General features: G+C 36.2%; 1 protein-coding gene across 1 annotated transcript in view; it reads right to left on the bottom strand.

Annotated features, from left to right (window-relative positions):
* Nucleotides 1–18369, bottom strand: part of RAD23B (RAD23 homolog B, nucleotide excision repair protein) — a 44644-nt gene that overhangs the window by 21005 nt on the left and 5270 nt on the right. The window contains exons 2-4 of the mRNA XM_059925249.1: nucleotides 9639–9720; nucleotides 6673–6752; nucleotides 3486–3754 (exon numbers count right to left, since the gene is read on the bottom strand). Of these exons, the coding sequence (XP_059781232.1) occupies nucleotides 3486–3754; nucleotides 6673–6752; nucleotides 9639–9720 (431 nt within the window). The remainder of the gene's footprint in view (nucleotides 1–3485; nucleotides 3755–6672; nucleotides 6753–9638; nucleotides 9721–18369) is intronic.

Genomic DNA, 18369 nt, shown 5'->3' with positions numbered 1-18369 from the left:
GTATTAATCATTCCTTTTATGACTTTTTTGGGTTACGATTATTTTCCTATGCTCTCCTCTAGTTTATGGTTTCACTTTTACATTAAATCTCTATCCATCTAAAATTTATTTTTATGAGTGTAAGATGTGATCCATCTTTTTTTACCTCCAAATGGCTAGACATTTATCCTAATAGCATTTTCCCCACAGTGGTCTGAAATTACATTTTTATCTTATATTAAGTCCCTGTATGTATTTTGGTCTGTTTCTAGACTACTATTTCACCAAGCAGTCTTTCTAGTTAAGAGCCATACTAAATTGTAATCATTACCATGCATAATACATTTTACTATCTGGTAGAATTAGACCCCTTTGTTACTGTTCTTTTACAGAACAATTTGTGCTATTTTTGCATGTTGTTTTAAAATTTCTTTTTAAACATTACAGATAAGACTGAGATACCGTTTAACCACCATTCAATCTTGACTCTGCCTCAACACTCCTCCCCCCCATCCACAGAGGAAACCACTTTATCAGCTAGTGTGTTGTCCCTCTGCTACTGTTTTTCTACACATTAATATGCCACCCACAGAAAACATGCAATGTTGTTATGTGGCTTTTGTTTGGTTTGTGGTTATTGCCTATACTGTTCTGCAATCTGCTATTTTCACTTGATAACAAAGCCTTGAAACCACATTTATTTAATATGCATATATACTGCATACTTTAACTGGCCTGTAGTATTGGATATCAGAGCTCCTCAAACTTTTAGGAAGCCTAAGAATTCACCAGGAGAGCTTGTTAAAAAATACAGATTTCTAGGACCCATGCCCAGAAATTCTTATTTAGAGGTCTAGGGTGGAGCCTAAGAATTCATTTCAAATGAACTCCCAGTGATGCTGATGTTGCCTATTCACTACTACACCTGAATAGCACAGTTCTCTAATACAAATAACATGTCAAGTCATGCCCTTAGTAATGGATATTTAGGTTGGTTCCAATTTGTCCTCAATTACAAGCAATACAGTCCTTGTGCACAAGTGCAGTTTCTCTAATGTAGCTATCAACAAGTGGAATTTGCACTGCAATAGGTGGCTTTTAAAGAACAAAACTGACCTAAAGAAACAAATCCCTAATAATGAAATGTCAGGCCAGGGTGATAAACTTTCTGACACTCCTCAAATTCATACCAGCATATCTTCTGATAATTATCTCACTGAGTTCTGTGCTTTATAAGACACTAAATGTTTTATAGCACATATGAAGAAACTAAGGCACATTTAAGCAGCTGGTTTTCTGAGCTTCCCTCATCCTTCCCTTTCTGTGCTATCCTTCTCTGAGGTGTATAATTTGGGGAAATAAGAGTAAAGGGTTGGGCTTCCCTGGTGGCACAGTGGATAAGAATCCGCCTGCCAATGCAGGGGACACGGGTTTGAGCCCTGGCCTGGGAAGATCCCACATGCCGCTGGGCAACTAACCCTGTGTGCCACAACTACCGAGCCCACGTGCCACAACTACCGAAGCCCGCGCGCCTAGAGCCCGTGCTCCGCAACAACAGAAGCCACCGCAATGAGAAGCCCACACACTGCAACGAAGAGTAGCCCCCGCTCGCCGCAACTAGAGAAAGCCACACACAGCAACAAAGAACCAAAAGCAGCCAAAAATAAATAAATAAATAAATAAATTTATATTTAAAAAAAAAGAGTAAAAGGTTGGTGTACGAAGCCCAAGTAAGTAGGCAACTCTGGAGTCTGCTTTTCTGACCATCAACTCCTTTATGTAATCTCTATGGGTCTGAAAAGATAATCCTGACTCTTGAAAACAGATAAATAAAACTGTACCCCCAAGAAGAAATAAAAAGAATAGAGATAATAAAAAAACTTGAATTGATGATATTAGCACATTAAAATGGATTGATCAATTTGGAAATTCTTACACTATGGAGCTTTTAAAAAGGAGCTTAAAGCAATTAAGAAAATAAGATATACTGTACCAACTCAAGACATATTTAATTAAGTTTACAATGTTTAAATGATTTGGAAAACCAATTTGTGAAATTTATAAGTTCCCTCCCATACACAGAAAAGATGTAACAGCCTTTTGATGCAATAGCATAGGTCGACTCTGGGTTGTCTCCCACTAGTTAAGGGTGATTGTATGCAATTCTAGCTGTACATGGGAGAAGTACCAAATTAGGCAACAGTGTTTCAGAATGCCTAAAGCAAAGTACAGCAGGCTGACATAGGGAAAATATTTTACTACCTGAACCTGTGTTTTCTTGGGGAATTAAATCCTTGAAAAGACGCCCGAAGCAGCAACAAACCAGGTGACTCAAACCCCTCCCAACATGGTTGACTGAGTCAAAGAAACGGCACTCAAAGACAGAACACTAAAATGAAAGATGATCAGAAAGAATTCATGACTAAATTCTTTCTCATCATTGTATTTATCACAGACATCCTCCTATGTCAGTGTTCCCAAATGCTGCATAGTTTTCCACTGTGTCTGGTCCTGATTCCAGGACTCTACTGCCACTGAGGTCCTGAGTTGCACCAAAGTCACAAAATACAAACCGCTTGCTTCAGTGCCAATACATACTGGACACAAAGCAACTCAGGCTCTCAGATAAAGAAGAGATTCCCGTGTATGATTTCCAGCCAAGAGAACTGAAGCATTGTTTTGGTTATTTTATTTATCATTGGGGAAAAAAACCTTTGTCACAAACTACTCAATAATCCTAACTGCCAACTTCCTACAAGAACTTTTTTTTGCTCCCAAAATATCCCAGCACTTTTTCTTCTGTTCTAAAGATCTACATAGGCAAAAACTTAAATTTCTATACAACTTCACAAAGATGTAGATACTTACTCAGCACATACTGTGTGCCATGTGCTATTTCATATCTTTTACACTTATTTCATTTAATCCTTATAACAACTCTATGAGATAGGTCCTGCTGTCATCCACATTTTACAGATGAGGAAAAATCCAAAGATGTTAATTTCTTTTCTAAGGTGAAGACCTAACAAATGTTAGACCCAAACACAATACTATGTAGCAACTGGAAAAATTTACTGACATGGAAGGATGTTTATGATAGATGTGACAATAGTCAAAGAACATAGGTCAAATATAATAATGACTGGGGGACAAATGTCAAGTTATTCATAATGTGTCAAGCTATAATATAGTGTCAGATTATTTTATAATTCTTCTTCTTTTTGGTCATTTGTATTTCCTAACTTTTCTACACAAAATGAATAATGACTTTGACCCCTTTCCCTTCACCCTGGGAGAAAAAAAAACAATGCACAGTATACAAATTCAGATTACGGAAATGTAAATAGACACAAGCATACTGCTTTAGTCAGGGTTCAAAGTTTAGAAAAAGTTTAACATAGCAGATAGAAAGTTAGTCTGATCAAAACAATAATCAAAATAAATACATTCATGAAGTCACTGTTATGAACATATTCCTATACAATTTCCTAGAATCCAGTTCTTACCTGTCAGTTGATGTTGGGCTAGCAGCCACTGGTGTTTCTGCTGGCTTTTCTGCAGGTTTCTCTTGTTTCGTTGCACTAGCAGGTGCAGGTTCAGAAGACGCTGTCGTTGATGCTGGAGTGACAGATGCAGGTGTGGGAGTGGGAGCCAAAGTGGGGGCAGGGGTTGGGGCCTGAACCACAGCTGGTGCTGTGGAGAAAGTAACTGTGGTAGTGGTGGCAGAATTTGATTGCTGAGTTGTAGCTGGTGCTGGTGTTGTCACTGCTTTGGGCTAAACACATTACAAATCAAAATAATGCATTATGATAAAACACTGCATTATTACCTGATCTCTGAACGCTACAAACAAACATAACACTAATACAAGTTTGTAACTTGAAAATAATTTTGTAAGGTGACATAATGAGTGATCAATAGCGGCAATCTGAATCACTATTTATGTTATTCTTTCAAAGCTGACGAGAGCATATATATTAACTATGAACTTCCATTAGCTTTTAGCCAATGGTTTCAGTCTTCGGATCATTATGAAAAAGAACCAAAAGAAGCAAGTATTTTAAAACGTACAGAATGCGTATCCAAAAAAAGAACCACGTAATTCCCCCCCAAAACTTCACAATTAAAGTTTCTTGGTTATAACTTCAAAGTATTTATTGTCATTTGAAAGCAACAAAAATAACTTTCTTGAAAATATAAACAGAAGTATGATTAATGAACATGCCAGATAATCTGCTGTATTTTCGAGGGAAGAAAATCCCAATATTGACTACAAGCCAATAGGTGTAACTATAAGAGATTAACATAACTTTTGAGATGTATATACAGTTAAACCGACAAATAAAGGCCAAATAAAGTTATAACCGCATGCTCAGCACTTTCTGAACTAGAATCGGAACCATAAACATCCCTACCAAGCAAAAAGCAATTACATATGGGTAAAAATCATATTATATGAGTTTTATTCTTCTCCTACAGCCTATCAATGCTCACTACCTGCTTAGCTCATAACTTACCTAAGGTGAGAAGGTAACTGATTTGATGGAAGATGAGATTAAAATTCAACATAATTTGCCCCAAGTATATACCAACAAACTGTAAATGCAATGAGTGGATTTGTGACTTGTTCTATTTGAGCTAGTACAGTGTACTGGAAAAAAGTGTCTTGTGCAAGGTAGGGGGATGGGACTTACCTATCCTGCTCAACTCTTAGTTATATTCTAAATAGTCAATGTTACTATAATACTAAAGGAAATAAGACCATAACAAATACATACCCAAATGTGTGGCTACCACATTTTCCACTATGTACTATGTATGATAAAACTAGACAAGGGAATACTATTCAGCCCTAAAAAGGAGAGAAATTCTGGCACATGCTACAATGTGGATGAACCTTGAAGACATTATACTAAGGGTAATAAACAAGTCACAAAAGGACAAATACTGTATGATTCCACTTATATGAGGTATGAAGAGTAGTCAAATTCATAGAAAGGAGAACAGTGGTGTCAGGGGCTGGGGGGCAGGGGAAATGGGTAGTTACTGTTTAACAGGTACAGAGTTTTAGTTTGGGAAAGTGAAAAAAGGTTTAGAAACAGATGGTGGTGATGGATACACAACAATGTGAATGTATTTAATGCCAATAAACCAAACACTTAAAAATGGTTAAATCTGTAAATTGTGTACCACAATTTTTGAAAAAACTAGATGAGGCAAAGTTTCCTCATATGATTCTGTTCCTGTGTATTTAAAGTTTAACATTTAATAAGTGCTTAAATACAGCAAAATCAATATGGTTCTTAATAGATTAAAAAAAAATTAAGTCCAGTACATGTAAACTGTTTAGCTGCTTTTCGTTTCTCACTACAAAAGTATGCCATAATTAAAATTTACTTGTTCACTAGGGGCAAGACGGGAATAAAGACGCAGACCTACTAGAGAATGGACTTGAGGATACGGGGAGAGGGAAGGGTAAGCTGGGACAAAGTGAGAGAGTGGCATGGACATATATACACTACCAAATGTAAAATAGATAGCTAGTGGGAAGCAGCCGCATAGCACAGGGAGATCAGCTCACAGGGAGATCAGCTCGGTGCTTTGTGACCACCTAGAGGGGTGGGATAGGGAGGGGTGGGAGGGAGGGAGATGCAAGAGGGAAGAGATATGGGGATGTTTGTATATGTATAACTGATTCACTTTGTTACAAAGCAGAAACTAACACACCATTGTAAAGCAATTATACTCCAATAAAGATGTTAAAAAAAAAAATTTACTTGTTCAACTTTGTTTTCTACTGCATATATCAATTACTTTGAGACTTTAAAAAAAACTCACATTTATTCTATTTTCAGTCTTTGACAAACTGGTTTCCAATTACCTATATAAATTTATTTTGGGTGCTACAAATAACACTACTCTTCTGAGATTATTAGGAGTTTAGAATTTAGGATCATAATTCAGTCCTAAAAGTATCATGAGCACCACCACTTCTCTATTTGTCTTAACTCTCTACTGCATGTTTATGTATCTTTAAACAAGTATATAAATAAAACAAAAATCCTGAAAGAATCCATATTCATTCTCTGCTTTAGAGAAAAACTTTTGACTTTTATTTCAGTCCAATAAATCACAAAAAAGTTCCTGTTAAAAATCTTCTCACAATAATCATTCCATCATTCTCTTAGCTGTCTTTTCCCTTTTTTAGTTTCTAAAAATCTATCCCGTTGGCTAAGAAATATCACTGAAATTGTTAATCTATATGTCTTTTCGGCCCTGAAGTATTTGTTAGGTCTAGTACATCATTTAGCAAATCCTTTTAAGGCACTCTTATTAAAAACTACAAAATAAGAAACATTTATTCAATTTCTAAGAATTACATTCTCTAATAATTACACAATTAGTGATTTTACTAATCCAACAATACCTAATAATTTTTAACATGACACTTCACATATCAGTTGTTTTGACATATTTAAAATTATGCTCAAACTACAAATATATAAAACTATTAACTTTATAGTTGACTCAAAGCAAACTGTTAAAACCTTTAATAACAATTAAGTGCATGCCACTATGGATGTGTATAAACTGTTTTCACTTGAAAGTGTAAAGCAAGACTTGGGATCATCTTTTTTTTTTTTTTTTTAAACTCACATGCATAAAGATATATACAATGAGGTTGAAACTTACTTTTGTCACCATAACTACCACGAAGTTTTTCTCATCAATTTTATATTCTTTTAGAGCAGTATCATCATTGAGGATTTTGCCTAGCACATTAAGAAAAAAACATATTACTGAAGGCACCGTAACTTTGTCTTACACTAACTGAGGTTAAAACAATCACCAACATCAATTCTATCAATTAAAACTTTCCCCAAAGAAAAAGATTACCAGTCAGCCAAGATAAACATAAGTGGATACATGATTAGCTAAGAAGGCATAAATAAGCATTTGACTAAAAGATAGCAAACTCATATACTGTATGTAGATATCTCAATCCCAAGCATTTCTTAAAAATTATTACTTATAATAAAAAAGACTTGCTGGGTAAGGAAATATTAATTAGGTCCTGAGAAAGAGGAGATCATGAAGACAAATAAAATTCAATTTTGAGATGCTCAAGGCTTCCCCACCCCTTCCCCGGAATAACCTATAATCCCTCTCGATGGAAGGAAAAAAGAACGAACTGTCTGCTCCCACAAATACTGGATACCTGCAACACAGAATGTTCCACTGCTATAAAAATAAGATACTCATAGTGACCTGGTACACAGAAATGGTAAGATAATATAGAACTGAGTAAGGCACACAGACTATGTAAGATTTTAGTCATGCAGAAGGACAAACGTGAGGTCAGGATTCCTTCAGGCTTCCTTTTCCTTGAAATTCGTTTTCCATTTTCAAAAAGGTATTGAATCAAAAGCTGCAAGCATTAAGACAAAAGGGAATAGTGTCTCTACTCTGCATAGGATTGAAAAAACAGGCCAAGACTAGGAAGCAGGAATTCTAGTTTTATGTCTGCCACCAACTACAAGCACCTCTTTAGGCTTCTGATTCCTCATCACAGGGCTGGTGTTTCCTCTAAACCACCTCAGTTAAGAAAATACTTCAAAATCTCTATGTAGGAAGTGACAGGAATCCATGGGCAACTCAAGATCCACCTTACCGACATCTATAATGACAGTGCTCAGTATTTCTTCTCAAGAACAAAGAAAAGAATTTTCTCCACAAAATTCACATATCAAGTCTATTTTTAACACACATTTTCCTGGTTACTAGTGAGGCTAGTTAATTTACAATTTCCTATTCATATCCTTTATTGCTTTTTAATTGGGTCATCCTCTCCTTACTGATTTGTAAGAGCTCTTTATATAATCTGAATATTAATCTTTCTTTTCCTGTCGCTTATTTATAGTGTCTTTTGACATATAAGGTCTTCTGTATTCTTCAATTTTGGTATTTTATTTAAAAAACAGATAAACTGAAATTTCACAGGAATGATTCCAAGTACATTAATACACATAATCAGTATAAATGGTTTCATTTCAATAAATTAAAAAAGATGCTCAGCTTGATGGGAAAACTGAAGAAACACGTGCAGAACAATAAAATTGGACCCCAATCTTGCACCACTCACAAAAATTAACTTGAAATAGATCAAAGACTTAAACATAAGGCCTGATACCATTAAACTCCTGGAAGAAAATGTAGGGAAGAAAGTCAGAGATTTTGGTCTTGGCAATAATTTTTTGGGCATGATGCCAAAAGCACAAAAAATAAAACAAACAAAAAAAATGGGCAAATGGGACTACACCAAACTCAAAAGCTCTGCACAGCAAAAGAAACAATTAACAAAATGAAAAGAATTCTACAGAATGGAACAAACTACAGAATGAGAGAAAATTTTTGAAAACCATGTATCAGATATGGGATTAATATCCAAAATACATAAAGAACTCAGTCAACTCAATAACAAAAAACCAAACAACCTGATTAAAAATCAGCAGAGTAAACCAACATTTCTCCAAAGAGGACGTCGAAATAGTCAACAGACAGATGAAAAGATGCCCAACATCACTAAGCATCAGGGAAATGCAAATCAAAACGAGGTATTACCTCACACCTGTTAGAATAGCTATCATCAAGAAGACAAGAAACAAGAGGGGCTGGTGAGCTTGTGGTGAAAAAAGAATCCTTATACAGTGTTGGTGGGAAAGTAAATCGGTCCAACCACTATGGAGAACAATATGGAAGTTCCTTAAAAATTTAAAAATAGATCTACCATATGATCCAGCAATTCCACTTTTGGGTATATACCCAAAGAAAATGAAAACAGGATTTTGACAAGACAATATGCACTCCCATCTCTACAGCAGCACTATTCACATAGCTAAGATATGGAAACAATCCAAAATGCCCATCAATGGATGAATGAATAAAAAAGATGTGACCCATATACACAATATTATTCACCCATGAGAAAGAAGATATCCTGCCGTCTGCGACAACATGATGAACCTTGAGAACATTATGCTAAGTATGATATCACTTATATGTGGAATCTAAAAACCTAAACTTAAAGAGTATTTTACCTTGGTGGTTACCAAGGGTATGGGGCGTGGGGGAGATAAGAGTGATGGTGTTTAAGAGTACGAACTTCTAATGAGTAGTAAATAAGCCATAGAGATCTAATGCACAGTATAATGAACACAGACAATAACACTGTACTGCTAATCATGTAATCTGATAAATATCGATACACTGGCAATCATATTACAATATATAAGTGTATCAGAGTAACACCCTGTACACCTTATACAATGTCACACAAACTAATTCAATAAAAAATTTTTTAATTCAAAAAACAAAGCAAAACAAATACAGCCAGTTACATGATACTTACAAAAGATAAAACTAATAAGCAAAACTATCTAACATCACTGGATGGAGAAATATATAAAGCAAATGTGAAAAAAGAGAGGAATGAATATTAATAACATTCAAATGACTGTTCATTCTCTGCTTTTATCTGTACAATGCTTCTGACAATCAATTTGTATACACTACAGTTTGTAAGATGGCAATTTCTAAAACTAAAAGAATGTCACAGTACACAAGAAAACGGCATATTAATTTCAGCATTTAATGCATACCTGCATAAATTAATTTTTGACCTGCTACAGGAAAGGCATCTTTACCCTTTTCAGATTCAATCTTCTCTTTCAGTGCTCTTACCTATAGGAAAAAATTTTTTAATTTTTGAAAAAGTCTAAACAAGTGAAAATCCAGAATCTGAACAAATGATGCAAAATAAAAATTTTATACATACTATTAATGACTCAAAAAACTTCAAAGGTCATGTCTTTATAATATTATGTCAAAAAGACCCATTATTAATAACCCATACTACTAGGTATGATAAGTATAAACTGTTTTACCATCTGTTCCACGTACATAGTTTTTTAAAAAAAGACTTTACCAGTTGACTTTATAAATCTATTCAAAATAAAGGTTTCAAAAGCAGAAAGTTTTGATTCTCACTATAAAAGTTTATGGGCTTATTTCTCACAGAGTTAAGAAAGTAAAGAAAAGCTCTCTAATCTAAAAGGTCTAAGAAATAAAGTGGTCTTGTCCACAGTAATAAAAAAAAAAAAGTTAAATGTGAATGTTAAAAGGCCAATTATTCACTTTAAAAGTGGCTAATGTTTCATTATAATCATCTGAGGGAACTTTATAAAGACCAGTTAAAATATAATTTCTGAGGGTGGGTCTGGACATCAGTATTTTTGAAAAGCTTTACAGTTGGTTTCAAAGTTCGGCCAAAGTTGAGAACCACTGTATTACTTCAATGATCTTGAACAAGGAGCTCAGTTTTTCTCAGCATCAGTCTCATCTATAAAGAGGGACTAGAATACATGATCTTTATGGTCTTCCATCCCTAAAATTACATGACAACAGGTTCATTATGAAGTACTGATACTTAGAAAACGAGTATAATCAATTTCTGAAGTAGGGTGGCATAGGAGTAAAAAAAAAAAAAAAAAAAAAAAAAACAAAGAAAGGCAAGGAGACATAATGGAACTAAATTTCACTACTTTAAATGACCAAGAATCAAGGGGGAAAATTCCATTTCCTTCAGTTCCCAGAATTCTTCTAAAAACTGTCTGAATTGATAGTTCTGAGCTTTAAGTGGAAAACTGTCACGATAGGGATACAAAAGGGAGGGTTCCTCCCCAAATCACATTGCTACTATAAGTAGTAGCTGAAATCCAGAACCAGCTCTTCTGACTCCAAGCTTTAGAGCAGAGTATTTTGCAAATGCCACATAAATCACCCTTGCTATACTGATCTTCCTGAAGTGGGCCAGTAGCATTACTGCTATTCTGATATCCCCAAAGTGGAAATCCATCACAAGAATCTCAACCCGCCATATATATGATTAAGAGTGGGAAAGGAGGACAAACAACAACAAAAAAACCCTCTAGTCATTTTACTACTAAATAACATTGCTTCAAAGAAATCAAAACTGTGATTAAAGAATACTAAGAACATAACAATGAGAACTCTACATAACAATACCTATATGATGTGGTTAAAAAAGTAATCACAGACTAGCACTAAACATGTTTATTATTAAACAAGAAGGAAAATTAATAAACTAAGCATGCAACTCAAATAGAAATAACAAGACACATAACAAAAGGAAAAATGCAAATAAAATAAATTAAGAGAAATGGTAGAAAATGGTTCTTGTGCCAACAGAAAAATGGACAAATGACAGGGGCAGGCAATTCACAATTATACACCCAATAAAAAGAAAAGCTCAACATCATTAGTAACCAAAAGCACAAATTTTAATGTCAGACATCATTAATCCAGTAGACGGTCATACTGGAAAAGACTGTCTTGAACAATTTTTGGTGTTAAGTGTGAAGAGACACACTCTCAGAATGAGGGTATCAAATGATATAATGTTTTGTGGGCAAGATGCCAGGACACCTTGACATTTTTTGGGCAGAGGGTGTGGGGGTGTGTGTGTGGATTCAACGCAGCAAAACCACCTTGGGTCATGTGTCAAAGAAAATACGTGAACTTTTGTAGTACTTGAAGTATATCTCAATAAAGATTAAAAAAAAATACCTTGTAGTAAACAACCCTGTTTACAACTGCATCAAAAAAAAAGAAAATAAGTGAACTAGACTTTGGAACCAGGTTCCCTGACCTGTCCAAACTTCTGGCATTGTTCCTTAACCTCAACCCAATGATCTTTACTTCCAATCCACCTAAGTCATCTACTCACAGTCATTCAGGACACAGGCTGAATCTCATCATCCTCAAAATGCTCTTTGAAATGATAAGTGCCATCTTCTATTCTCACTAGCTCTCTCAGTAACTGTTCACTACACCTGGTCTTGCATCTCATTACAACTTTGGTTCCTTGAGCCTCTACTTTCATTCATTCTGATCTTTACTGCAAGCTCTATTCAGCTTAGACAATAATGCCACTGCTTCTATCACTTTCTTCCTAACATCACAGACTTGTTTGCCTTTCTGTTGCTCCTACCAAGCAAAACTCCACATCAGGACCAACACAGTTGAATTTATTTGTCAGTACTCAAAATAAAATTTACTTCAACTACTGTGGTGTCATACTTTTCTACCTCACTTAGCTAACACATCTCACCTTGAATGTCTAACCAGCTGCCTATCCACATTTATATCCAGTCTTCTAAATGTTACTGGAGAAAAAGAACGACACCCCCAATCCTTCTGTTCCCCTGGTTAGCCCTCTCCTCCCTCCTCCAAGAGGTTGTTTGAAACCTGTACTCTCCTCTAAATCTGATTCCCAACACTCCCCCCCAACCCCCTGCAGATGACCATTTTCTACTTCAAGGCACAGAAGACACCACAGGAACTCACACCCTCAACTTTCTGCTACCAAACTGACACATGGTTTTTTGCATCCAGATCCACCTAATCTCAATCTTCTTCCCTACCAAATGAAAGCCATCCCTCTCTTCAAATCTAATTCCTGTTCTCCAGTACCTTGCTAGATTCATTATGTTTCCTACTCCCCCCCCCGCCGAGTTTTATTTTCAACCTCTCCCTCAAAGCCAGTTCATTTCCATTCACACTTAAACAGATCCAATTCTCTATCATCTTAAAAACACACAAAACCCCCCACAATCCATCTCCTGTCAGCTACCCTCTCCTCCCCTTAGTCTCAAGTAATTTTCAAAAAATTAACTATACATTGTCTTTACTTATTCATAACCCCACACTTATTGCTCCAGGGTGCAACACAATGCTGATAAACTGAAGCACAGACTTTGTTCTCATTTTGCAGCTTACTTTCTGCAGTAGTGCTACTCCCACAATTCCATTAAGACTGCCCTCACCAGTACCACTAAATTCAGCAACATCATCATCAGACACTTCTTAGTCCTTCTCTATAGTATTACTTGACCTCTCTGCCACATTTGACAGTACTGACCCATCTCTCCTTTTCACACTGTCTTCCTGTGGTTTCTATAACACCACACTCTTCTGGTTTTCCTCCTATATCTTTGTTCACTCCTTTTTGAAATCCTTTTCCTTGGCCAGACCTTTAAGTGTTACTCAGGGTTATGCCCAAGACTGCCTTTTCTTCTACACAGACTTCTAGGATAATCCATTTCATCTACTCCTAGTTTTAAGAACCATTCATATGTCATGAGTATCTCTAGCCCAGCTCTCTCCTGACTCTCTACTTGACACCTTCACTGGATGTCCCATAGGCATTTCAACCATAATGTAATTGCTGAAGGACGGTTTCTAGACTACTTTGTCTAAGTTTTCGCTAACCCAATCAAATTGAGCACACTTTAAAACAGCTATAAAGAAAGACCTTCTTTCTGGATGTTGCAAAGAAGGAAAAGGTAGCAACTCTGCACATGGTTTCCCTTGGAAAGGTTATGTCCAGCAGCCGATGTAGTTATGACTCCTCTGTGCTGAACCCCGTGCCAATACTTCCAATAAGTCATCTCAACAGGATGGATCTAAAACTGGGCACTATGATCCCAGTAAATAACCAGGCTTCTCCAAGGCTAACGAACAAGAAGCAGAAATTAAACTTTCATTTTGCTGCTTATTTCCCCCTAGATAAAGAATGGGAGTTTATCATTGATTCAACTAGGGACAATGCATGGTTAACACACAAGAAGTCAAATTTTTTCTAGCCTCGTACTTCTCTCTTACGAAATTGTGCATTTTAAAAGAAAAATATACTCAACATCATCTAATACTAAACATAGTTGACATGGCTTTTATTTTTTCCCCAAAAGGGAGATAATCACTATGAAAAAGTGCCAACACAAAAGCAGATCAGTTATCCTTTTTCATCCCATTCCCTTGTGAGGTATTTGTCTCTTCCTTCTCCTATATTCCTCACATTAAATCATTTATCCAGTGGTTCCAACTTACCATCTAACTACTTCCCAATGTGAACACTATATTGCATCCCATGGCACTACCCTAGTTCAGGCCAACCACCATTAAAAGTAGTTCTTTCCAATCAACGAATTTAAATTGTATGTTTCAGATATAAAAATAATGTCTTATAAATCTTATCTCCATAGTACTATGATGTTTTGCACGTCAGTCTTCTTACACATAACTTTTGCGTAAGATTTCTAGAACTACTGCTTGTTGATTAGGCTAGCAATTGAATATTCATATAATAACCCAGCTTCCTCAATGCTACAGCGTATTTTCCTCATTACTGTTGTAATAGCTCATGGGTGCTACGTACTTACCATGTGTCAGGCAGTGTACAAAGAGCTTCACGATATTTATCTCATTTATTCTGTGCTAGATCTCTATTTGAATCCTGGCTAGTAACTCAGATGGACATTAGTATTTGAGAACAACAAATACTGTTGAGATTTGGGAACACTGATGCAGGCATTTCTGAGGCAATCTGCCATCCTTTGATCCAATAATTCCACCTCTAAGAATCAATGCTAAAGAGATGTTCACATAAATACTTCAATGATATATGAACAAAATATGTGCAGTACACTACTGGTTGTAATACTGCAAACAACCCTAAACATTCATCAATGGTGAAATGGTAAAATACATTATTGCTAATACATCTATTTGAATACTTATGCAATACAATAAGAACGATGACTATATATGAAAGATATTCACGGAATGCATGCACATATACATGACTGGATGAAATATTATCTTTAAGGGACAAAAGCTAATTGCTAAGCAACTGATTTTTAAAAACATAGTGCTGTTATGTTTATGTATTATATGTACATATATTTTTTTTTTTTTTAAAAAAGACCAGAACCATATACAGAATCCAACAGTGGTTACTTAGACCAGGAGCCTAAAGCCTTTCGTTCTTTTACTTTATACACTTTACTTACTATAACAAGCCTGGATTATTTTAGTAATTTAAGAGGAAATTTAAATAGTTTAAAAGAAAAAAAAAAACTCATCACACCCCCCCCCGCCACCATTACTAATATTACACAAGTATATGCTGCAATTTAAGAGATTTCACTAAAAAAGAAAATTCTAGACAGTAGTTCTACCACTACATAGCCTAGCAAATTAAAAAATTAGTAAGAGCAAATAAGTTTTGGCAATTAAACCATTAGCAAAAGGAAACAGAGACCTAAAGCCAAATATGTTTACAAAAGGATTTCATAGATTTACGCTATGGGCAAAACTTTTTCCTTTTTGGTTCCTTGGGTGGTATCCTTCCATTTGAGAAACTGGTGCAGGCACCAAGGAGTATTTCCTGAATCTCTTCCACAAAGTTGGTTTCTGCTAATTCTAAAAACAGAATTGATTATGAAGATGTCGGTTGACATCAGTGCAACAGGAAAAATCTCCCCACTGGACCCAAGAAATGAAAAAAATGTGGCACAAGAGTTATTTTTTTTTAACTGAAAGAATAACTAAGACTACAGTATTAATAATATGTGGATAAACAGTAAACAAAGGCAACCAATTCTCAAATTAGGGTTATGATCCAAAAGGCTACTTTTTAAAATATAATTTTAAATACAGAATTAATTTTCCCCCACAGAAACTATGGTATTCAGGCTCCTAAACCTATCTATTTACGCCAATTTAACCTCTTCTATTATAAAATATATTCCTAACAGTATGGTTTCAACAATCAAAACAGACACAGACTTTGAAGACTGAAAAGTAGAAACTCCCAAGTTACTTGTAAATTTTAAAGTTTCTACATAGGCAGAGAATGGATCTACCATACTACAAAGGAGCCACCTACCTCATTCAACCAGAAGTGTGTGGCGGAGAGGGCAGAGGGAGAGACAAATAACAATTTTTATCTACCTGTTGAAGTATCTAGGACCTATTCGTACATATTAGTCATTTGTAGCTGGTCTACTTCCTCTGCTGGAATAAGTATAAGTAATGTTAAAGGGTTTATAAAGTTCATTCTATTATAAAATTAGCTCTTTGAGACACTACACAAGGAATGTACTTATCCAAACTTATAGGGAACAGACATGGTGTCCTTCAGCAGGATTCACTGTTCTACAGCAGGCTTAAATTTAGCACATTTCTTTCCAAAGGCAACAGAAATTTTATACATTATCTATCAAATAATCTCAACATCCAAGCTAAAAAAGGCAGAACACTGCTCTCAACACTGAAATTGCTGATTACATCAAGCTAAGAAAATGAGGGTATCTCACTTACACAAACCTTGTTCAAAAAGGACAGTGAAAACACTGATCAAAATAACTGTAAACAGGACTTGTTAAAAAAGAAATTGCATAGATTTATTTCTGATTTCACAATTCACCAAAAATTTTTCAGATCCATAATCTCATCTGATTTTCATATCAACTCTACGAGGAAGGCAGGTAAATTATTTTACTCCCATTTTACTCCCAAGAAAAGAGATTTAAGTACTATGCTCAAGGGCACAGGGCAACTACAAAGTGGGAGAAAACTCTCCTCTAGTTTAGGAATAGCATGATGTATTTGAAAGAGCAAGATGTTAAAAAAAAAAAAGCAAACAGACTCAAGAGCTACTCTTAAATTCTGATGTAAGGAAGAGGGAGAAATGGGGGAGTAGACAAATGTGGAGACAAGGGAGGATTTTATTAAGACAAGGAAAATGTTTAGATACTCTAGAAATGGAAAAATTGGGCTTCCCTGGTGGCACAGTGGTTGGGAATCTGCCTGCCAATGCGGGGAGACACGGGTTCGAGCCCTGGTCCGGGAGGATCCCATGTGCCGCGGAGCAACTAAGCCCGTGCACCATAACAGGAGAAGCCACTGCAGTGAGAAGCCCGAGCACCACAGACAAGAGTGGCCCCCTGCTCGCCGCAGCTAGGGAAAGCCCGCGCAGAGCAGCGAAGACCCAATGCAGAAATAAATAAATAAATAAATTTAGAAATGGAAAAATCAATGATGTAGAAAAGGAGAACTGATGGAGTGATGTCCTTCATAAACGACAAGAGTTTAGGATGCTGTGGAAAAGTGGGGGGGATTGGCATTAGATAGCACCACCCACAATACATAGCTATCTCCACGATAAAAGGAGGCTAGCAGGTAGGGAGCTCTAGTAGGATCTTGTAAAAGTTCTGTCCTGACTGTTTCTGTATTTTCAATAAAACCTAAAATCTAGGGTCACTGATTGAAAATAAAGAGAGAAGATATGAAATCTGCCTATGTCAGTGGAAAAGTGAATAGTGAAATGTATGACTGTCACTACAAGGGCCTGATTACGATTATTGTTCAGGAATTTAAGTGAGACAAGTCAAGATGCCTATGTGTTCGCCTTCTAGCTGCACAGGTGCAAGCACAAACACAGACTTGAATTTAATCATATTTGGAGTTTTTCAAACAAGAACAATGGAGTGAGAGTGGGACCATGTTGTTAAGCACTGTCAGTAAGCACTCTGTGTATCATCTCAAACTCATATAACCTTCAAAACAATCCTGTGAGTTTAGTACTTCCATGGCTGTATTCTCTTTTTACAGATGAGGAAACAGGCACAACATCAGGTAACTTACCAAAGGTCACATCACACAGCAAGTGCTAAGGCCAGGATTGAAACTTAGGCAGCCTGGCTCAAGAGACATGCTATACTTGACCCTTGCAAGGGAGTGATTATAGTCACTGACTCTATTTTAGCTGGGCAAAAGTGGAAGCAATAACACGAGGGAGGGCCAGTGAAAAGGAGTATGGATCGAATAGACTGTAAGTCTCATTAGCATTGGAATCAGAGGGAAGTTAAAGTGGGATACTAAAAACAGATTACTGTGGATGGGGGGGAAAGAGCTACAGTTACTGGTTGTGATAAGAGCTAGTTACCAGTCATGAGTCTGAATAACTGAGGTAGAGTAGAAGGAAAGATCACTGGATGAGCGATTAAGGAACAGAAGGTCAGAGTATGGGCAAGACCATCATTCACAGACAGTGAAACTACCAAGACCACTGACTGTGTGAACCCAGGCAAGTTACTAATCATGCTGGTCTCCATTTCTTCTTTTTAAAACATGCACTATTACATATTTTTCACAATTCTGGTGTGTGTGTTTTAAACGATGCCTACCATAGGCTGTGACGCTCAGAATTATTGTGATCATTTTCACATGTTTCCCATTCATTCCTCAATCCACTAAATTCTGGCCCTAACACTCCATGGAGACTACTCATTAGGGTCACTAATGACCTCCAAGTTGCCAAAACCAAAAGTCATGTTTCTTGTTTTTATCTTACTTTTGATTTCTCAAGCAGTAGATACATTTGAACTTTTCGTCGTCTTTGAAACTTTTTTCTTCTCTTGGATTCTTCCTACCTCAAAGGTTGCTCCTTAACTGACCTCTTCAGTA

Source organism: Balaenoptera ricei, chromosome 6, assembly GCF_028023285.1.
Source record: "Balaenoptera ricei isolate mBalRic1 chromosome 6, mBalRic1.hap2, whole genome shotgun sequence".
NCBI classification, from domain to species: domain Eukaryota; kingdom Metazoa; phylum Chordata; class Mammalia; order Artiodactyla; family Balaenopteridae; genus Balaenoptera; species Balaenoptera ricei.
This window is presented reverse-complemented; position numbering and strand designations above follow the sequence as displayed.